The 23,254-nt window shown below is 43.3% G+C and overlaps 1 protein-coding gene across 2 annotated transcripts in view; it reads left to right on the top strand.

The window, feature by feature from the left end:
* chd6 (chromodomain helicase DNA binding protein 6) overlaps positions 1-11,888 on the top strand; it is a 37,746-nt gene extending 25,858 nt beyond the window's left edge. The window contains exons 36-47 of one of the 2 annotated variants that reach the window (XM_057029130.1): positions 124-915; positions 1,216-1,470; positions 1,805-2,111; positions 2,863-3,528; positions 3,694-4,245; positions 4,821-4,924; positions 5,169-5,432; positions 6,218-6,847; positions 7,347-7,586; positions 7,698-7,838; positions 7,997-8,101; positions 8,186-11,888. In XM_057029130.1, coding sequence (XP_056885110.1) covers positions 124-915; positions 1,216-1,470; positions 1,805-2,111; positions 2,863-3,528; positions 3,694-4,245; positions 4,821-4,924; positions 5,169-5,432; positions 6,218-6,847; positions 7,347-7,586; positions 7,698-7,838; positions 7,997-8,101; positions 8,186-9,385 — 5,256 coding nt within the window. In that variant the 3' untranslated portion in view covers positions 9,386-11,888. Of the gene's footprint in view, positions 1-123; positions 916-1,215; positions 1,471-1,804; positions 2,112-2,862; positions 4,246-4,820; positions 4,925-5,168; positions 5,433-6,217; positions 6,848-7,346; positions 7,587-7,697; positions 7,839-7,996; positions 8,102-8,185 lie in introns of both variants that reach the window. The other variant, XM_057029128.1, reaches the window with a different exon arrangement.
* The last annotated feature ends 11,366 nt before the right edge of the window (positions 11,889-23,254 follow it).

The following is a 23,254-nucleotide window of genomic DNA, read 5'->3' as shown; positions in this document are numbered from 1 at the left end:
AGGGGTGTGGATTGATGTGTCAGTGGGTGTGTGCATGTGCAGTCAGCTGATATTTTACTTTTTTATGATGTTCTCAGTTTCATATACTGACATTATTTCCGTCTAAAACGTGCTCCTCCTCAGGTTCTCCATCATCCAATGATCTCGACACGCCTCCAGCTTTGCCGCCCCTCCCCCTACCTCCCACCGTGGTGGGAATGTGGCAAACATGACCGTGACCTCCTCATCGGGGCGGCTCGCCACGGCCTGAGCCGTACCGACTTCTACATCCTAAATGACCCTCAGCTGGGCTTTCTGGAGAGTCACAGAGCCTATATCCGAGGGCATCACTCTCACTTTCATCCTCAGAACCACCGTCATCCCAGCATCTCATCCTCGCCCTTTGCCTCCTCCTCATCCTCGGTGCATCCACAGCTGCCACACTGCTGTCTTTATGAACCGGGTCTCATGCGCCATTCCCCTCACCCCCCCGAATATCCTCACCAGAGTGCCCATCACCAGCAGCATCAGCCGATGGCCTTGTCAGTTCCCTCCCCTTCATCATCTTCTACCTCCTCTCATCTCCAGCCTACGCCACTGGATGCCCACAGCTCTGCCTCACCAGGTCTGGGAATAGTTCCTGGGTCACAGGCAGATTTTCTTGACTGTCCTGCCCTGGATGAGACCATAGAGCTGGGTTCTCTGCACCATGATGCCATGTCTGCAGATGCTTTACACAGTGGGAAGGCTTCTAAAGACACCCTCAATGGTTTCCCTTTCAATTCTGCTGCAGGAGGCCAAAGCATGCTCAACTCCTACGGTGTAGGAGGAACAGACCTCGATTCAAAACTGAGGAGTGATGTTCTTGTTGGTGAACAGGGCTTCTCCGAGGAGACTGGCCTGATGGCACCATCGGTGGAGCTAGATCAGTTACAGGTGCACACAAAATCTGTATTTGTCTCAGGTAATGGTAAAATAAAGCTGAATTTATGTTTCTGGCACTGCAAGACACTTGTGCTGTTTTGTTTGTATGGCCTTACATTTACTTTGGGTGCAGCTATCTGGTTCTATATGTGATGCTTTATTAAGGACTGTGCAGACTCGATGAATGTCTTTGTCCTCCCTTAATTCACAAGTAGCAGCAATGACTAGTTTTGGTGTGTGTTGTGACATTTCTTAACTTCACCTTTAAAAAGAGATTCTCCATTCATCCAGGTACTTTTTTTTTCCACACAGGCTTCCTGGGATGGAACGGACCACTCAAGCCCAGCTCACCACATGTTCAATGAATCCGATCCGATCCTGGGACCTTCCACTTTGGAGACTGACTTCCTAGAAGAGGATAGCGAGGAGGCCCAAGGCCGACACAGAGGGGAGGAGGAGGGTGGGACACTGGAGGAATGTCTAGGCCTCCCGCCCTCATCCCCCGCTTCCCATCCTTCTGCAGGAGATTCTGTTGAGCCACTGTCCTCAAGTTACATGCTTTTCAAGGTTTGTTATGTTCATGTAACATTTTTGAAATAAGCATCTTAGTAGACGAATACACATTATACCTTTTGCTACACGTCAGCATATAAGCTTGGAATCCTTGCGACAATGCGGGTTTGAAATCGATTTTTTTTTTTTTTTTTTGGCGTAGTTCTAGACGTTTACTATGACGCAATTGGCCCTTAAAACCAGAACACCAGTTACAGAACAAACATTTCCTACACAAGACTGCAGCCAATCTAGAATCCTTAGTACACACAAAGCACATTTTTCAAGCAACGCCTTGATGTGAATATGATGGCATCATTTTTGTATGATCTGATTTTTATGTATCCAGGACATTAGCGTCAGTGAGGAGCCCAGCACAGACCAAACTGATCTATCAGCAAGCTCCCCACCACCTTATGTCCCCCCTCCCCCTCTTCCTCTGTCTGACATCACTGCCCACGAAGCTCAGGATAGGTTGAGTCATTCTGATGTCACTGACAGTCTGACCAATCCTGTGAGTGAAGGACAGGACGGAAGCGCCACCTTTGAGTTCGATGGACAGGACGGAGCAACAGAAGACTTGTCCAGGACCAGCACGGAGCAGACGGAGCGAATACACACAGGTGTGGAGGTGCAGAACTCTTGTATAGACCAAGGTATTACCATATGCATATGTGTTTTTCCTGATATGTATAACAGGCTTTGAGAAAATGTGCCTACAGAAATTTGTTCAGGAAGAATAAATCTGCAAAAATTTTCATTGCTGTTAGCAAATTTGGCCCTGATGGGTCCTACAAGGGTCTTGGTGCCTGAGCACTAACATTGGTTACAGCCCGGCCATAGATGTAGAACAACACAACTGTAACTTTCGGAGGAAACTTTTCCTGATTTGCAAATCCATTTTTGACATTAGAATATTTACTGACAACATCCTAACTCTTACTTATACAGTATGTTGTTGTGATCTCAGCTGTATGTCCACGTTTTCACTACATTTTCTGAGGAGAGCCTCTTAAAGTGACACTCATTCCAGTTCAGCTGTGTTTCAAAAAATGCATTGTAGCGTTAGAGTATTATAATTTTTGTTCTTTTTTGCTTTGTCCTATTTAAGTAACGCTCCTAATTTTTATTTTTTGTCGGAGGGTTGGTCTCTGTTTATGACCAAATAGTAATTGGTTGATTTTTATGGCTGAGAATATTAGCATGTTTTACTAATGCGCCACTAACCGCCACACTGACTATGTCTGCTGTTGTTTGTAACTCAGTGGAGGTCTGTTATTGCATATTAATGAATGCATCACTTGCCAAAACCTTCTAATATAACATTGTATATCTAAATTGATTTATTGCATATTGCTGTTTTAACAACCTTCTGGGATTAAACATGTCAATGGTCTGTTGCCACAGATCCAGACCAGAGTGTGGGAGTTCTGACCAGACCCATGGACTTGCCACAGGTAGACCAGCTTGAGGCTGAGGCAAGCCTGGTAGGCCGGGACAAAAGGATGGAGCTCTCGCCTCAACTTTGTCCAAATCTTCAGGGGAGCTTTGGCCAAGCAGAGCATAAAGATGAGTTATCTCAAGATGTGGAGCCTTACTTTGGGAAGCTGGAACGGGGGGAAAGCCTTGTGTGTCCAGAATCCATTCAGGAATCTGGGGAGCAAGTAGATGGTTTGATTTTCTATCAAACGATGGAGGAAGAGACACAGATGGAGAAGACAACAGGAGACATTGTGGGAGCAACAGGAAATCCAGGGAATAACCTAAATGCTGCTCCGGTGTGTCTTTCGGAGCAAGTGGAGGCGATAACAGAGAGGCAGATGGATCATGAACCTATCATGGATGTTTCATTGGTTCAGTCCTGCGATGAAATGACTGATGAAAAAACTGTGCAACACTTGGATGCCAGAGCCGCTGTGATGGAGCTGGAGAGCATTTATTCTGGATACACACAACGCTCCAGCCCTGCCATGACCCCTCCGATCACATCATTATCTGAGGAGGGCACTACCAAAATAAACAAAGGGGTCAAAACGGAAGAGTCTGTAGGCCAAGAGACCTTTGAGAGCGTGGGTGAGGATGAGAATTTACCAGCAGGCATCATCAAATGTAAGATCGGAACTTTGTTACATGGTCATAACAGCAAAGATGACGATCTTCCACAAGATGAAACTGAAATAAACCCCGTTTCCCCTCCAAACGCAAAATCCTCACATCCTAATGTCTTTCTGTCATCAGACGGCAATTGTGGGAATAAACCACAGCAATTGCAGTTGCCTGTCAAGACAGAGGAGACAGAGAGGAAGTCTATTGAGGATATTTATCCTGACAGCTCTGACATCAAACAGGGGAACTTCCTGTCTGCTGTGAAGACGGAGGACCTGATCACCAAAGACGAGCAGTTAGACTATCCTATCAAACCTGAAACACTGGAGAGCAAATCTGAATTTGTCAGCGTTTCAGTGAAGCCAGAGGGTTTAGACTGTAAACCTGAAGTCTACTCGGCCTTTTCAGGTGGCACCAAGCTTAAGACTGAGACACAACCGGAAGCCCTCGACTTCACAACCTACCCTGACAGCTCTGAAGAAAAATGCAAATCAAAAGCAGAGCCTCTAGAACTGACCTTACCTGGGATCAAAGGTAAGATAAAGCAAGAGCTGTTGGAGGCCGACAGCACAGTCCTGACCCCAAAACTGGAGCAGACTGATGGGCTGGTGGACACTGCAGCAAGTTTGGCGGTCAAAGGTCAAGTGAAGAAGCTGTGTACACCAGGTAACAACAGGATTTCAGGTCCACCGTATCACAGCACATCCTCTGTATGCAAGTCAGCTTCTGAGAGAGAGATTGTTGGAACAGTTTGATACAAATATTTTGGCTGTTTTTAACCTATGTCCACTGCTGTGTTTGAGAAAGGGAAACTTGGAAAAGGGAAAGAACTCCTGGTGCACATAACACAGTGTTATCCTGTGAAAAAAGACCAGTTTGTGATTACTTGGTGATAAATGTCTTTATTTTTGCCTTCAATATCAGACAATTTAAAGTGAGAAAATAGAAATTTTCTTTGGTTTTCATGATCGGTGTAGAGGCCGACACGGGCGTTTTTTGGTCCTTCTGATTTCTTTTCTCGGGAGCTGACATCGGTCCCTTTTCGTAGTCCGTGACAGTAACTACCACACTAATGTCTGATAAAGTGCCGCCATAAACGTTAAAGTCATGTTCATCCATCACCAAAGAGATGCAGCACTTACACACTGATGTTACCGTTACCTCATCGCGCTTTAAACGACTCAATGCCGACATAATGCTAGTTTTCATTATTGTGCTAATGAACCCGTATTTGTCCTCGACTTTGCTTGTCATTAAAGGTTATGCGAGCAGGTTTGCGGACTGCCACCACGACGCCAAGGAGCCCACCATCGCTCAGCTGCTACAGGAGAAAACCCTTTACTCATTTTCTGAGTGGCCTAAGGTGCTGTGTCATTCCCATATTAGAGAACCTATTGACACGCCATACATGTTCAACACTCTGTGGCTTTTTGAGGGACGCAGAGGGCTTAGTATCGATGATGTTTCATTAGTAACCCATTGCTCAGTGTTTGATAATGGAAGGCCTTTAATTGAATGTATTCTGATGTTGGTTTGTGAAGAAAATACAAGAAACTAAAGTCCATCGAGTCAAAAGAGACATAGATATCCTTTTCATCTCCCTGTAGGACCGGGTCATCATCAACCGCCTTGACAGTATCTGTCATGCAGTTCTGAAGGGGAAGTGGCCTTCATCAAGCGAACAGTATGACTCCGCTGGTTCCCTGACCACCAGCTCCTGCTTGGCCAACAGTTTAGCCCAACACCAGCACCAGCGAGCCTCCTTCCTGTCCACACCAGCCTCCGGCTCCATTCCAGGCCAGGCCAGGGTTCAGCAGGCCAATGCTGGATTGGGATTCTCCATCCCTCCGCCCCTCACAAGGTTGCCAAAGGTAAGAACACATCAGAGATCAACTAAAAATAGCTTTGTTTCTTCACATATGAATGTTTCTGTCCATATTTATCTCCACTACCTCACAGCCTGGTTTATGATACTTGGTGTCCAGTTTGCCAATTTCAAATTTCTTGTTGAACTTTCATATGTTAAAAACATCTGTGCAATAGTGAAAGAGAAGAAAACTACATCTGTCCCGTTTGGGAGAATCAGAACGCCTTGAGTTTATTAAATTCTTAGTTTGTCCTTTATCCTGACATCTAAACCAAACCTTACGTGTGGAGGCTTCTCTACACCAGAAATATATCTCTTATGTTAGTGATGTGGAACAGTTGGAAATGATAATCAGATCAGAACCTTGTACTGGACACCTTAAATTCATGTCATTGCTTTTTGTAGGAGATCTTTGTCTTTGTCTTGTGTAAATTCAGTAGAAACATGCTGATATCAGACTCGGGAAGGTGAAGCATCATCTCCTGTACATACTTCCTGTAATGTGGAATCTATTGAATAGTGCCACTAGCACTTGGTTGTTTTTATTAGTTCTCAAAATGTTCCACATTCTGATGTGTTCCAGTTTGTGGTTTGATGTAGCAGGAAAAGTCCAAAAGCTTCTCCCTGAAGCTGTGCATGAGTTTGTCCTGTTAAGGTCTGCTGCCGATGCTGTTACCCAGGTCTGATCGATAGCAGCCACTGTCTTCTGTCTCTGTCCATTTATATGTTAAATAAAGACGTCATTTCTCTCCCGTTCCTGTCTACCCCTCACCCACCCTGTCCTGACAGTACATGCAGAGGGGCGGGGCATGCGGGCGCGGCGCCTGGCGCCTTACCTCCCTGCCTTTTTTACAGGAGAGGCTTGTGGCTCCTCCTTATCTCTCTGACCTCAAACAACCTGGAGGCCGACGGGCTTTTGACTATGAGGCGGCTGCTGCTGCTGCAGCTGCTGCCAAGGTGTTAGCAGGGAAAGCTGCGTCGTCGTGCCTTCCCACCACGACTGCCAGTGGCAGTAACCTAGCGGAGGCCTCGGCCTCTCATCCGGCAGGAGCCATGATGATGAATGGTTGGCAAGAATCTGCCATTGATCTGACAAAACCAAGTGGTGACATTAGCACCACTAGCGGCATCGGGACCGGGGAAGCTGCAGTCGCACCGGGCGTCGGTCACCACGGTGCCAGTGATGGCGGCAGTCAGAAGCTGCCGCCGCCGCCCATCACAGCCCCACTAGCAGGCTGCCTGGGAATAGACATGGCCGGGATCCTGCAGGCAGGTCTCATCCATCCTGTAACGGGGCAAATAATTAACGGAAACCTGAGGGGAGATGATGCGCTGAGGAGGAGGAGAGGCAGGAGAAGAAATGTGGAAGCACTCTACTCTGAGTTTGCCAAGAGAGGACTGCACGTCCCAGACACTAAGGTGGGTACAGCGACGGGAACCTAGAGCTGAACCTACAGCTCAAATAATTCCAATCATTTTGACATAAATCTGCACTTACCTACATTGGAAAGGATTCCATCATTCATTATATGAAATGGGCAAAAATGGAGAGTCCTGATGGAGAGTTACTGATAATAGTTTCATTAACTACACGAACCTTGACTGTTCTGACAAAATATGAAATTTTACAGTCAATTATATCGGTTTTACCTACCGCCGTTGATCCCTTGTTGTCACCCAGTCATTTAAACTAGCAGGTTACCAGCAAACTGCTCCCAGCTGCATTGTATTACAGGAAACGCCCCTATAAATGTTAAAAATCGGCACTTCAGTTCTAAAAAAGTAGGTTGATAAAAGTGGAAACCTTTCCAATATGGTTAATATTTCAGTTTAGTTCATCATGAATATTTTAAATGAAATTATTAAACAAATATTTTAAAGATTTCTAAATGGACTGTTCCTCTCTGTCTGTCTGTAGGGCCGTGTGGAGGGAATGAGCCACTCCTCCGTGTCCTCCTCCACGTCTTCACCCACCCCCCCTCCTTCAGAGCACCCTGCCGGTCCTCCCACACCATCCTCCACTTCTACACCCACCCCCACCCAGACCTCTCCTCAACCAGAGATTGTGGCCATCGACAGAGAAGCGGCCAGTAAAGGTCTGATGGAGTGGCTGAGGCAGAACCCGGGCTACAGCATGGACCTGCCCACCTTTACTCACGTATGTCTTCATCCTTCGATTCATCTCAACTTGTTGTATGGGGATCTCATCTTCACGCCACTTTCGTAAATGTTTCTCCCTCATTCAGTAGTTTTTTTCCTCTCTTTCCAGTCTGGAGCAGGACTGCTACAGGGCTTTGTGGAGCGTCCGAAGCAGAGGAGGCATCGCTGCAAAGATCCCACCAAGCTGGACGTCAACACCCTGACAGGAGAGGAGAGGGTTCCTGTCATACACAGAGGCACAGGGCGCCGAGTAAATACACACAATATCCCCTTTAATGTCCAGTAATGATGCACAGCATGAGCACGTTTAACTCAGGAATGTTTGAATTTCTCTGTTCTACTAATGAAGGTTATTCTCAAGTCAAAGTATTAAACAAGTTTACACTCGTGCTTTATTCTGCCTCTTAGCTTGGTGGCGCTATAGCCCCCGCCATCAAGGAGCTTTCAAGGTGGTTGGATGCCAACTCGGAGTACTACGTAGCTCCAGACTGGTGCGATGTCGTGAAACACTCTGTGAGTAGAGTCATTCATGAAGGTTTCCCTCTTTCTGTCTCTTTTTTTCCCACAATGTCCCCTTTGTTTCTCCCCCTGCTGTAGGGCTTCCTACCTGAGACCAAGTTCTCTCGTATACTGACGGAACCGGTCAACAGAGACCTAGGTGCCCGGCGGCGTGGGCGCCGGCCTCGTAGTGAAATGCCCAAACCTCTGCTGTCCGTCTCTGATTCGGCCCCCTCTGGTCTCGCCTCGCCGCTCTTTATGAACGGAGGGTTAATGGGCAGCATGGACTCCATGGTGACCATGCAGAATCTCCGCAGCAGTATTCCCGGAATTCCAATCTCGGGCATTATGGCAGCTGGATTCCCACACAGTTTTACTGCTGCAGTTCAGGCAGGAGGGGTGGCAACAGCTGCAGACGGTGCGAAGAACGGCCTGAACATCCTACCGATGATGCTGCAGAGCATCCCGCACCCCCACGGAGCGGCCATTCCTCAACATGCCATGTTCAGCGTTGGTGCGATGATGGCACATACTCCACCCCCGTCCTCTTCACTCCCCACCTCCTCCTCTTCTTCTTCTTCTTCACTACCTGCCGATAAGGTCACCACCACCACCACCACGGCATCAACGCCCGAGGCGGCCAGCCCGTCCTCCACAACAGCTGTGGAGAGCACGGTGTCTTCAGGCAACGACGGAGGCGAGAAATTAAGCAGCCAGGATGAGAGGAGGCCAGCGGAAAACAGGTCGGGAGGGGCTGAGGCGGCCGCCATCATTACCTCCACCAGCAGGGCGCATGTGGGCGCAGCAATCGGAGCTGGCGCTGGCAGCCACATTACTTTTAACCCCTTTCTGATCCCAGGCATGTCGCACGGTCTGCTGTACCCGCATATGTTTTTACCTCATGGTGGCATAATGGCGCTTCCCGCTGTGCCTCCCGGTGCTGTAGACGGCCCCCAAAGCAGCCCTAAACGGAGGAGGAAGAGAGGGAGAGAAGAGGAGAGGGCGAAGACTACGATAGTGACGGTTGAAGAGAGAGAAAGTACAGTTAATGCTAGCGCTACCTCCCACTCTGACCCCTCATCACCCTCCGCCCCCTCTGCCTCCGCATCTCTGCCCGAGGAGCACAAAGATGGACAGGTGGACAGAGAGGACAGGCCTGCTGAGCTCCAGGAACCTGACTCCAATCACCATGTGGAGGAAACCACAACACAGTCAGAGGACATGAGACGTGCGGAGGCAGCCGAGGACGGAAATCAGGACTCTGAGGAGCAAAGACGCGAAACAGGAGAGAATGCGTAGAAGAAGAGACTTGTGTACAGACTTGTTTTTTTCTGTGGTTTCTCCATTGGTCTGTCTGCGGACAAAGCAACAGTGTAAAGTTTGTGCCGTGTCTGTCTGCCAATCTCCACGTAAAGACTTTTATTATGAATCTAACTAATAATACTTATATTTACATTTGTTATGTTTATAAGACCTCCTGACCCTCCACCTGCGCTTGTACAAAGATAGTGTGAACAATGATCATCTGTGTATTTCATCCCCATTCTTCTACATCAAGAATGAGCCCAGTCAGAGAAGTCATAGCAGCCACAGTGATCCAAACTCGGCCATCAAGACAATCTGCTGGAAGGTTCGTGGTTGCAATTTTGGTGTGTACGAGGGAAGACAAAGGATGGCTGCAGGAGCCGGTTTGGTGCCATAAAGAAGCAGTTTTACATTCAGTGGGTCTTATTTTACTGTCAGAAAGTTCTGTTTTTACTCTTTACTTTGCCCGACACCCACTGTTGGAATATTCCTGTGCAATGTTGAAAAACCTGTACTCTCCACCAACATTCCCAAATCACCTTAAAGCGAGAGACTTTTGCTTAGAAGAAAGAATTTTCCAAATGAAAGCAACTTGGCTCGATTTAATTGACGGCAGTGAACAATCAGGAGATTATTTATTGCTTATTTTATGCCCGTCTTATTTTTTTTAGTGAACCTCCCGGTGAAGAGCTGTGTCAAGCCACCAGGGGGCGGTATGATACTGTAGGAGAAACGAGCTTTGTTCCAAGGCGCCGTTTTAAAGTGTCCTAAATTTCAAAAAATAAAAATAAACTAAAGTGAATCAGTGGTTAAGGCTAAATGGTACCGAATTATGATGCTGTTGTCCCCCTGTCTAGTTTTTGACAAAACAGATAAGAGGAGAGGAGGGACCCGTTGGGAAGAGCGTGGGGCACAGTCTGCATCCTGATTGCTCTTCATTTTCTCACTTTATCTTCAAAACTTCATGAAAGAGTAATATTTGAGAAAATAAGACGTTTATATTGAGATTTTCCTGTTGCTCTGAGCTGCTTGTACTGTTAAACAATGCGAGTTGCTGGTACCATTCACTTTGTCCAGAACACGTTCCGTACCTGCGGCATGGCGTCAAACGTTCTGTTGATTACGACGGACTTCAGTGTTGTTTTCACCTAAGAGGACATTATTTTTGCACAGCGTCTTTTTGTGAATGTTAACGGTGTGTGTGTGTGTGTGTGTGTTAAAGAGCGTGAGCATGTGTGGTAGTGGGAGGGGATCTGTGTGGGTGTGTGGGTGTGTGTGCATGTTCTGAAAGCCTGTTCTGTCACGTTTTTACTTACTGGTCACATGACTTGTTGGGGAACACTCCTTGCCTTGTCACAAGTTGGTGGCCATGTGTAATTTATTAGGCTTTTATTTTGCTTTGCCAAACTCTCACCAAATATCGCTTTGTTCTCGCATCATTTCATTGTGCATTATCAAGGAAATGCCTTATTTAGCTCCTGTCTTTTTTTGTATGGCTGTTCTGTTGCATCTCCACATAGAGATATGTTGCTGTGTTTGTGTTGGGTTGCTTGTACGAGTCCATAACACACTGCTGTGCTTTCACATCCCAAAGCCAACTGTGCAAATCCACAGCAGTTAAAAACACTATTAATTGGAAAGGAAACTACCCGACAGACATCCTGTAAAGCACAAGTGACGAGTGAAGAAAAGCTGTTTTCTCACCAGTGCCTCTGAAGTTGTCATAGTTTCAGCTTCATTTGCACATGTCATCGCCACGCCTACTCAGACGATGGCATCATTAAAGGGAAAGGATCAATTAAGTCAACCTTGGTTAGCTGTCATCACCTTGGTAACGAGCCTCCTGCAGCTTTCAAAATACACAATCGGGAAAAAGTTTGGTAAAACGGCCTGCAATCATTTCTTTTAGACTTTCCATAACAGATCCTGCAACTTGCTGACCAAGTTGAACTCCAAAAAGTTTTTGGATCAAAGCTCGTGGATTTTTGTCATTAGAAATTAAGGAATTTCTGTCTAATCTTTTCAATAAGGCAGTGAAACCTTTTAGTTAAATCCTGATCGTTTGTGGGTGTTGAATGCTCCAAAACTTTCTCAGAAGGCTGAAGCAACCTGAAACCGACTGATCTGAAGGCTGCAGGAGGGTCATGTTCATTATTCTTCCCAGAGGTCAGCACATTTTTTGACGAGTTTGCAGAGGCCTTCCGATGGTGTCCGTTGCCCAGAGCTATGGTGTTGGCCGGAATCGGGGGGGGGGGGGGGTTGCTTCTTCGGTATTTTGGAAGCTGACTGTTTGTTGTTTGTTGTTTTCTGCATTTGTGTTTAAGGAAATGTACATGGATGGTTTGTTCCTGTCACGCCCCCATTTAACAGTGTTCCCTCATTTTATCAATGTTGTTAATCTCACAATAATGTATTTATTGTATAGTTCTTTGTTGTCTCATGACGATCGTTGGACTTGACCTCTCAATGAAATACATAAAAACTCCTTTTGCTGAAATGTTCTTGCTTTTGTAGCCGTGCTCCATAGCCTCTCACATGCATGTTGCTAATCAGTGAGCCTAGAATAGTTAAAGGGACCATGATGATAGGGTTTGGACTATAGGGGAACCTATTACCCTGCAGGAGCACAGTGTTTATGCGCAACTACATACCTGACCACTTTATAATAGGCATCCTGTAGCTCTTCATGTAGCACGCTTAAACCCAAGAGCAGAAAAACGAGGTAAGGTTGTGAATTGCTGTTTTCAGAAGGTCACATTTGTCCATTCAGGGCACGATGGAACCTCCAGCCGTCCACAGATGTTGCTGGTTCTTAAAAGTGACTGTTCGTCTTGACAAGAGAATTAGAAAACAGACTGAAAATGGCAAATGCGTAAGCCGTTCATCAAGAAGTTCCAGCAGCGAAGAAAAAGATTATACTGACGGGTCTGAAAGTGAGGGTTTGAATCCTCTCCACCTGTGGACAGATCTCAATACTCCAAACATCAAACATGATACATGTGGTCTTTTATCGTGCAATAAAAGGTGACCTTCAACATTCTTTGGAAATAATTCTTTAAACAAATAATTGACAAGTGTCTGATGACCACAAACCTTCCAGTGGTTAACCTGCCAACAAATATTAACAGCTATTTTATTTGACGGTAAAAATTAGGTAAGCGGAAATACTTGTATACATGGAAATAATGCATATGAAGTACATGTATATGCATCACTATGAAATGGGTACTTTTGAGGCAGGTCTCATCTTTTTATGCATTTGTTTCTTAATTGAGGTAAACAGAAACTTCAGCTGCAAACAAAACTATATTTTCAGCATCTGTACAATAATATTTGTACTATATATATGTACTCATAACTCGTCCGATCAAAAGTAAAAAAAAAAACCAAATCAATTGTAAATCTGTAGAATAGATGCACAAACTCTGGCATTTGTGAGCCATCTGTGTCACTGGTTGGAGCTCCTGCGTAAGGCAACTCCTAACGAATTTTCCGTTTTATCCAGCTCGGGTGCGAGACAACCTGTGATGAGAATGAGTCGTAATGAGTCTGAACAGAAAACCCTGCATGCAAGCCAGCACTGGCCTTGTTGGGGCCCAATTAGGGCTTGTATAAGGGCCCACTTTGATATATATATATCATCTAATGAATACACAGTATATATATATATATATATATATATATATGTGTGTGTGTGTGTGTGTGTGTGTGTGTGTGTGTGTGTGTCCCGGTGGGACACGTCCAGACGCCTCCCTTTAGAGGTGTGTGTACCGGTGTGTATATATATAAGGAAGAAGGCAGCGCCCAGGAGGGCAAGGAAGAGATGTTTTGTTTAAAATATATATATATATATATATATATATATTGTGTGTGTGTGTATATTGCTGTATTGAGATATATATATATAGTCAACACAAAACTGAAAACTGAATTGTAAAACAAAAAGAAAAAAAAAGGAAGCCATGGGATTCAAATAAATACATTTATTCATAATCTTCTCAGCAAATGAATCAAACTGATTCAATTCCAAGCTCCCCTGTGTTCATGTCAAACTTTAAAATAGAACATTGAGGTCAAACGGTGGTAAATGGATCTACACAGATTGAACATTTCACACACATGAATTAATATGTTCCCATCTCCACCATTATCTCCTGTAACAACAACATTTTGCGAATTAAACAGACCATAAAAACTGTTACAGAGACAAGAAAATAGAGTAGAATGCTCGACTACTGGTCTCCCTCTCCTCTCCTCTCTCCTCTCCTCCCTCTCCTCTCCTCTTCTCCTCTCCTCTCCTCTCCTCTCCTCTCCTCTCCTCTTCCTCTCCTCTTCCCCCTCCTTCTCCCCCTCCTTCTCCCTCTCCTCTTCCTCTCCTCCTTTTCCTTTCCTCTCCTCTCCTCTCTACCCAGCCGGCCATCAGCAGGAGGTCCCCCTACATGAGCCTGGTCCTGCTCAAGGTTTCTTCCTGTTAAAGGGGAGTTTTTCCTTGCCACTGTTGCTTGTCTGGGGTCAGGCCCTGGGATTCTGGAAAGCGCCTTGAAACAATTTTGATTGTATAAGACGCTATATAAATAAAGATTGAAAGATTGATTAAAGTTACTTCAATCAAGGAGTCATGGGTAAGTACATATTTCATAGCTAAAACAACAACAAACTTTCTCACTGAATTGAACCGGAAATGAAAATAAAAATAAATTAATTGTATGTATGTGTGTATTTATGTCTGTCTTTGTCAGTCAGTGACTAAATGCATGAAACTATTGTTGCTGTGTGATGTGAGTGTGCATGCGTGCATCACACACAGCCAACATATACTGCCTGAAGTAATCATTTTTTAAGGTTACCCCTCACTTCTACCTAGTTAGCGCTCCTTTTGTCCACCTTGTCTATTGCTTGTGTTCCCCTGTGTGTGTGTGTGTGTGTGTGTGTGTGTGTGTGTGTGTGTGTGTGTCTGTTTCCAACACTCGATTTGTGGCATTCTTGAGATCAAACCCACCAACTTTTCCTAGATAGGCAATTTGTCAGGAAGGGAAACAAAACAGATATAATGACATTATTGACTTGGTAAAAAGAAACAAAAATGTAAAAGTAGCAGCAAGTTGTCTGTCCTTTTTTCCTCCAGTGTGATAACTAAATATCTGTCAATACCTGAGAAGGGGAAAAATAAAATAAAATTAGAAACTGAACAAACTGTCAAAACAGCATCATCAGCACTTCTCAGATGGAATCGGATAGAATTTTCTATAGATATGATTATCAATCATAGGGGTTCAGCACTGCTCACAGAACCTGGCTCCACCTTGTTCCTGCAGCAACGCTGAACCACTGAACCTTTCTTCCCCCCAAAATAATGAAAACTGATGTTTTCTGTAGACAAATAGCAGATCTGCAAGTTAGCAGCATGTATTGAGTGAGACGTCGATGTGAGCTTGCAAATCTGTAATTTTACAGCATAAGACATGTTGCAGCAGTAAACATGATTTTAGGATTGAACGCATTTTCAGAATTGTAAGGTAATACATCAGTACATCATCAGAAATAGGAATATAAGAAAAAAACGTAGGCGGGCCGACCAAACACCTATTCAGTAACACCTATTCACTTAAACCAAAGTAATTTCTTACATTCTGGTATCATTTGTGCCATTTTTGGCCAAACTGGCCAGATTTCCTTTGCCAATAACCTTTGTTGTATTGATCTATTTGTCGTGTTTTTTTTTCTTTTTTTGTAGCATGGTTTTTATTTTGATATATTTTATATTTTTAAGATTTCAGTGAAAAAAAATTAGCTGTGGACAGATTCAGATTCTACTAAGCCGTTCACGGCCAACAATGGCCATTTGAAATTAAACTGCTCTAAAATTATTTCAAAATAAAAATTATTTTCTAAATTTTCCCCTGCTTTTTTTTTTTATATAGATCTCTTAATCCACTACAGACCTGATTTGAAATATAAAATATTCAATATTTTGTAAGATTTTAACTCTTACCAGGTCAGTTTAATGCAGCGACATTATTTTTGCACAGCGTCTTTTTGTGAATGTTAACGGTGTGTGTGTGTGTTAAAGAGTGTGAGAATGTGTGGTAGTGGGAGGGGATCTGTGTGGGTGTGTGGGTGTGTGTGCATGTTCTGAAAGCCTGTTCTGTCACGTTTTTACTTACTGGTCACATGACTTGTTGGGGAACACTCCTTGCCTTGTCACAAGTTGGTGGCCATGTGTAATTTATTAGGCTTTTATTTTGCTTTGCCAAACTCTCACCAAATATCGCTTTGTTCTCGCATCATTTCATTGTGCATTATCAAGGAAATGCCTTATTTAGCTCCTGTCTTTTTTTGTATGGCTGTTCTGTTGCATCTCCACATAGAGATATGTTGCTGTGTTTGTGTTGGGTTGCTTGTACGAGTCCATAACACACTGCTGTGCTTTCACATCCCAAAGCCAACTGTGCAAATCCACAGCAGTTAAAAACACTATTAATTGGAAAGGAAACTACCCGACAGACATCCTGTAAAGCACAAGTGACGAGTGAAGAAAAGCTGTTTTCTCACCAGTGCCTCTGAAGTTGTCATAGTTTCAGCTTCATTTGCACATGTCATCGCCACGCCTACTCAGACGATGGCATCATTAAAGGGAAAGGATCAATTAAGTCAACCTTGGTTAGCTGTCATCACCATGGTAACGAGCCTCCTGCAGCTTTCAAAATACACAATCGGGAAAAAGTTTGGTAAAACGGCCTGCAATCATTTCTTTTAGACTTTCCATAACAGATCCTGCAACTTGCTGACCAAGTTGAACTCCAAAAAGTTTTTGGATCAAAGCTCGTGGATTTTTGTCATTAGAAATTAAGGAATTTCTGTCTAATCTTTTCAATAAGGCAGTGAAACCTTTTAGTTAAATCCTGATCGTTTGTGGGTGTTGAATGCTCCAAAACTTTCTCAGAAGGCTGAAGCAACCTGAAACCGACTGATCTGAAGGCTGCAGGAGGGTCATGTTCATTATTCTTCCCAGAGGTCAGCACATTTTTTGACGAGTTTGCCGAGGCCTTCCGATGGTGTCCGTTGCCCAGAGCTATGGTGTTGGCCGGAATCGGGGGGGGGGGGGGGGGTTGCTTCTTCGGTATTTTGGAAGCTGACTGTTTGTTGTTTGTTGTTTTCTGCATTTGTGTTTAAGGAAATGTACATGGATGGTTTGTTCCTGTCACGCCCCCATTTAACAGTGTTCCCTCATTTTATCAATGTTGTTAATCTCACAATAATGTATTTATTGTATAGTTCTTTGTTGTCTCATGACGATCGTTGGACTTGACCTCTCAATGAAATACATAAAATCCTTTTGCTGAAATGTTCTTGCTTTTGTAGCCGTGCTCCATAGCCTCTCACATGCATGTTGCTAATCAGTGAGCCTAGAATAGTTAAAGGGACCATGATGATAGGGTTTGGACTATAGGGGAACCTATTACCCTGCAGGAGCACAGTGTTTATGCGCAACTACATACCTGACCACTTTATAATAGGCATCCTGTAGCTCTTCATGTAGCACGCTTAAACCCAAGAGCAGAAAAACGAGGTAAGGTTGTGAATTGCTGTTTTCAGAAGGTCACATTTGTCCATTCAGGGCACGATGGAACCTCCAGCCGTCCACAGATGTTGCTGGTTCTTAAAAGTGACTGTTCGTCTTGACAAGAGAATTAGAAAACAGACTGAAAATGGCAAATGCGTAAGTCGTTCATCAAGAAGTTCCAGCAGCGAAGAAAAAGATTATACTGACGGGTCTGAAAGTGAGGGTTTGAATCCTCTCCACCTGTGGACAGATCTCAATACTCCAAACATCAAACATGATACATGTGGTCTTTTATCGTGCAATAAAAGGTGACCTTCAACATTCTTTGGAAATAATTCTTTAAACAAATAATTGACAAGTGTCTGATGACCACAAACCTTCCAATGGTTAACCTGCCAACAAATATTAACAGCTATTTTATTTGACAGTAAAAATTAGGTAAGCAGAAATACTTGTATACATGGAAATAATGCATATGAAGTACATGTATATGCATCACTATGAAATGGGTACTTTTGAGGCAGGTCTCGTCTTTTTATACATTTTGTTCTTAATTGAGGTAAACAGAAACTTCAGCTGCAAACAAAACTATATTTTCAGCATCTGTACAATAATATTTGTACTATATTTATGTACTCATAACTCGTCCGATCGAAAGTTAAAAAAAACCCCAAATCAATCGTAAATCTGTAGAATAGATGCGCAAACTGGCATTTGTGAGCCATCTGTGTCACTGGTTGGAGCTCCTGCGTAAGGCAACTCCTAACGAATTTTCAGTTTTATCCAGCTCGGGTGCGAGACAACCTGTGATGAGAATGAAAAGGAGTTCAGAGTCGTAATGAGTCTGAACAGAAAACCCTGCATGCAAGCCAGCACTGGCCTTGTTGGGGCCCAATTAGGGCTTGTATAACGGCCCACTTTGAGATATATATATCATCTAATGAATACACAGTATATATAGTATGTGTGTGTGTGTGTGTGTGTCCCGGTGGGGCATGTCCCGACGCCTCCCTTTAGAGGTGTGTGTACCGGTGTATATATATAAGGAAGGAGGCAGCGCCCAGGAGGGCAAGGAAGAGATTTAAAAAAAAAAAAATATATATATACATATGTGTGTGTGTGTGTGTGTATATATTGCTGTATTGAGATATACTGTATATATATAGTCAACACAAAACTGAAAACTGAATTGTAAAACAAAGAGAAAAAAAGGAAGCCATGGGATTCAAATAAATACATTTATTCATAATCTTTTCAGCAAATGAATCAAACAACTGATTCAATTCCAAGCTCCCCTGTGTTCATGTCAAACTTTAAAATAGAACATTGAGGTCAAACGGTGGTAAATGGATCTACACAGATTGAACAGTTCACACACATGAATTAATATGTTCCCATCTCCACCATTATCTCCTGTAACAACATTTTGCGAATTAAACAGACCATAAAAACTGTTACAGAGACAAGAAAATAGTCGAATGCTCGACTACTGGTCTCCCTCTACTCTCCTCTCCCCCCCCCCCTCTCTCTCTCCCTCTCTCTCTCTCTACCCAGCCGGCCATCAGCAGGAGGGTCCCCCTACATGAGCCTGGTCCTGCTCAAGGTTTCTTCCTGTTAAAGGGGAGTTTTTCCTTGCCGCTGTTGCTTGTCTGGGGTCAGGCCCTGGGATTCTGGAAAGCGCCTTGAAACAATTTTGATTGTATAAGACGCTATATAAATAAAGATTGAAAGATTGATTAAAGTTACTTCAATCAAGGAGTCATGGGTAAGTACATATTTCATAGCTAAAACAACAACAAACTTTCTCACTGAATTGAACCGGAAATGAAAATAAAAATAAATTAATTGTATGTATGTGTGTATTTATGTCTGTCTTTGTCAGTCAGTGACTAAATGCATGAAACTATTGTTGCTGTGTGATGTGAGTGTGCATGCGTGCATCACACACAGCCAACATATACTGCCTGAAGTAATCATTTTTTAAGGTTACCCCTCACTTCTACCTAGTTAGCGCTCCTTTCGTCCACCTTGTCTATTGCTTGTGTTCCCCTGTGTGTGTGTGTGTGTGTGTGTGTGTGTGTGTGTCTGTTTCCAACACTCGATTTGTGGCATTCTTGAGATCAAACCCACCAACTTTTCCTAGATAGGCAATTTGTCAGGAAGGGAAACAAGACAGATATAATGACATTATTGACTTGGTAAAAAGAAACAAAAATGTAAAAGTAGCAGCAAGTTGTCTGTCCTTTTTTCCTCCAGTGTGATAACTAAATATCTGTCAATACCTGAGAAGGGGAAAAATAAAATAAAATTAGAAACTGAACAAACTGTCAAAACAGCATCATCAGCACTTCTCAGCTCGAATCGGATAGAATTTTCTATAGATATGATTATCAATCATAGGGGTTCAGCACTGCTCACAGAACCTGGCTCCACCTTGTTCCTGCAGCAACGCTGAACCACTTTTTCCTTTCTTCCCCCCAAAATAATGAAAACTGATGTTTTCTGTAGACAAATAGCAGATCTGCAAGTTAGCAGCATGTATTGAGTGAGACGTCGATGTGAGCTTGCAAATCTGTAATTTTACAGCATAAGACATGTTGCAGCAGTAAACATGATTTTAGGATTGAACGCATTTTCAGAATTGTAAGGTAATACATCAGTACATCATCAGAAATAGGAATATAAGAAAAAAACGTAGGCGGGCCGACCAAACACCTATTCAGTAACACCTATTCACTTAAACCAAAGTAATTTCTTACATTCTGGTATCATTCGTGCCATTTTTGGCCAAACTGGCCAGATTTCCTTTGCCAATAACCTTTGTTGTATTGATCTATTTGTCGTGTTTTTTTTTTCTTTTTTTGTAGCATGGTTTTTATTTTGATATATTTTATATTTTTAAGATTTCAGTGAAAAAAAATTAGCTGTGGACAGATTCAGATTCTACTAAGCCGTTCACGGCCAACAATGGCCATTTGAAATTAAACTGCTCTAAAATTATTTCAAAATAAAATTATTTTCTAAATTTTCCCCTGCTTTTTTTTTATATAGATCTCTTAATCCACTACAGACCTGATTTGAAATATAAAATATTCAATATTTTGTAAGATTTTAACTCTTACCAGGTCAGTTTAATGGCACACTGTCACGCGTGTTCTTATGGAAAACCAACAAAGGGTGAGTAATTTCCCTGGGGAAAAAAAGTAATTTTCGGTGACCGCTCTGTAACTGCGCAACGTCTGGGCGCAACGTCATTATGCGACTAAAACCCACTAATTGACGGTGCCGAAAAAGCCACTGCCGTGCGCAAAGGTGGGTCTCTGCAGCAGCAGCGCGCTCCCAGCAGAGCAGCGGCAGCAAAATTGACCGTGAAACGAAAAAGTAATTGCCGCAATTTTACAGGACAAGTAAACGTTGATGATGTGGACGCTTGTATTGAAAAATATATATATATTAACGTCTGAATAAAACGCTCCCGGGGTGTAAGGACCTTAAATGGTAAAAATGTACATTCTACTAAGCATACCTGGAGATAGCCGTTCCCTAAGCACAGACTGGCAGGCGGCAGATTGACTGAATCCGAGGTCTCAATGTGTTTAAAGATGGCTCTCTGTGGAGAAATAATTTAGTTAGACTGGGTTGTGAAAAGGTTTTCCATCTATTTAGACCAGCAGAAGCTCATGTCCAATGTCTTATAAAACAGTTTTCTAAAAAAACGTCGTAAGATAGCATATTTTTGTATCAGTAGTACTCAAACCTTGTCATTTGCAGAACCCCATGCATCTTCATGATTTTTAAAAAAACAGCAGACTCAGTACCATACCATTGCTATAGGAATTGCATTTCTCATAGTTATTCTTACAATTTCCACTGAGAATTATGGCATTTCTTTCAGGTATTCTAACAATTCTGCAAAGAAAAATAGCCTATCTGCTCAAATTCATCTAATGAATTTAATGGTTAATATCACAATAATTATATTATCATTATTAATTTCATGGGGTTACAATTCCACACATGCAAACGTGTCATGACCCACTTAATTTCTTCAGTCTATATTAATGACTATTATTACAATTTTAATGTATTAGATTCTAGGTATTAGAAATGAAAATTGATAATGTTAACACAACATATAAATGCATTAGAAATAACATTTTACTTTTTAGGATTCCAATTTTAAAAAGCTAACAATAATTTAGTTTTCCAATTCAAAATAGCTGATCTACAAGCTCATTGTTTCCTGTATATTTATGCCCCCCTGAAATTCAATTTACAGCTGCAAACACTATTTAGCAAAATGCTAACACGCGCGCGCACACTCACCTTTGCTGATTAAAATCCAAGAAATTATGTGGCAAAGTAGCATAATCATTTTCAGTGGAAGCGGACCAATACTGAAGCTAGTCCACATCCACTGAAGATGATTTTGCTGTGTGTGTGTGTGTGTATGTGTGTGTGTGTGTGTGTGTTAGTGCTTGGCTAACTAGTGTTTGCAGCTATCCGTCGAATTTCAGTGGATCATAAATATTCAGGAAGCTCCGAGGCTTCAGTATGAGTCCCGACGGACCTATATCAGTGTCACTGTTGAACGCGTCGCGGAGTGAAAGACACCGACACTAACTATTTCTTTATATAGAGATATAAAGTAATAATTCCATTGGGCACTCTGCATAGAAATAAGAAATATGTTTACTTTTTTTTTTTACCTGACCCATCATCAACGATGCAGCTGACATAATCGAATTCGAAGACGCCACCGTGTTCAATGATGTCAGCTGCATCATAATCACCACGTAGAGTAGACCTTAGCTGGATTGGTGGAGAACACCTTGTTTATTCTCCTTTCCTTTCCTTTCCTGTTCACCCTCTTCACCGCAGATTTTTCATACAGTTTGTCATCATGCCACCTCCAGAAGTTCTCTGATGACTTCGCTGCTGTCCTCCTCATCACTGATGGGGATGAGATGGAGTACAGAGGACTTATTCAGGACTTTGTGGACTGGAGCCTGCGGAACAACCTCCAGATCAACGCCAATAAAACCAAGGAGCTGGTGGTGGATCTCCGCAGGCGTAACAACCCCCCCCCCCCCGCCTGCCACCAGTGAACATCCTGGGAATGGATGTCGATGTTGTGTAGTCCTATAAGTACCTAAGTGTTCTCCTAAACAATAACCTGGACTGGACACTCAACACAGACGCCCTTGTCAAGAAGGAACATAGCAGACTGTTCCTGCTCAGGAGGCTGAGGTCTTTTGGAGTGCAGGGACCACTCCTGAGGACTTTCTATGATTGTGGTGGGATCAGCCATCTTTTATGGGATAGTCTACTGGTCCAGCAGCATCACGGACAGGGATCGGGGGGATGGACAGACTGGTAATGAGGGCCAGCTCTGTCCTGGGATGTCCCCTGGACTCAGTGGAGGTGGTGGGAAACGGGAGGTTGATGGCTAAGCTGTCATCCATGTTGGGCAACACATCCCACCCCGTACAGGACACCCTGACAGCACTGGGCAGCTCCTTCAGTGAGTGGCTGCTCCACCCTCGCTGTGCGAAGGAGAGGTATATATATATTATATATATATATATATATATATAGTATACACCCTTTTTACAGGTATACAAAAGGGTGATTATTATTTTTTCTTGGATTACTCTATATATATACATATAAAATCCTTTTTATATATTTTCTATTCTTAACTGCTTTTGCTGCAGTTGCGCTGTAAATTTCCCCATGTGGGACAAATAAAGGAATCTGAATCTGAATCTGAATCTGAATCTGAATCTGAATCACCTCTGCTTCTCTTGTGTACCTCTTTAGTCAGGTAGCCAGGGCTGCGAGCCTATGTTTAGCATGTATGTATGTATGTATGTATGTATGTATGTATGTATGTATGTATTATGTATGTATGTAGTATGTATGTATGTATGTATGTATGTATGTATGTATACATTAAAAAAATGTCTTCCTCACCCTGGTGCCTCCTTCTTTCAGACTCGGGTCCTCTACCAGAGGCCTGGGAGTCTGAGGGTTCTGCGCAGGACCTTAGCTGTTCCTAGGATGCGCTCTTCTGGACGGAGATCTCTGATGTGGTTCCTGGTATCTGTTGGAGCCATCTACTCAGCTTGGGTGTTACTGCCCCTAGTGTCCCAGTCACTACTGGGACCACTGTTGCCTTCATGCCCCACATTTTCTCTAGCTCCTCCCTCAGCCCTTGGTACTTCTCCAGCTTCTCGTGTTCCTTCTTCCTGATGTTGCTATCACTCGGGATTGCTACATCTATCACTACCACTGTC

Source organism: Takifugu flavidus, chromosome 4, assembly GCF_003711565.1.
Source record: "Takifugu flavidus isolate HTHZ2018 chromosome 4, ASM371156v2, whole genome shotgun sequence".
Classification (NCBI taxonomy): Eukaryota; Metazoa; Chordata; class Actinopteri; order Tetraodontiformes; family Tetraodontidae; genus Takifugu; species Takifugu flavidus.
Note: the sequence above shows the minus strand (reverse complement) of the source record. Positions and strands in the feature narration are given on the sequence as shown.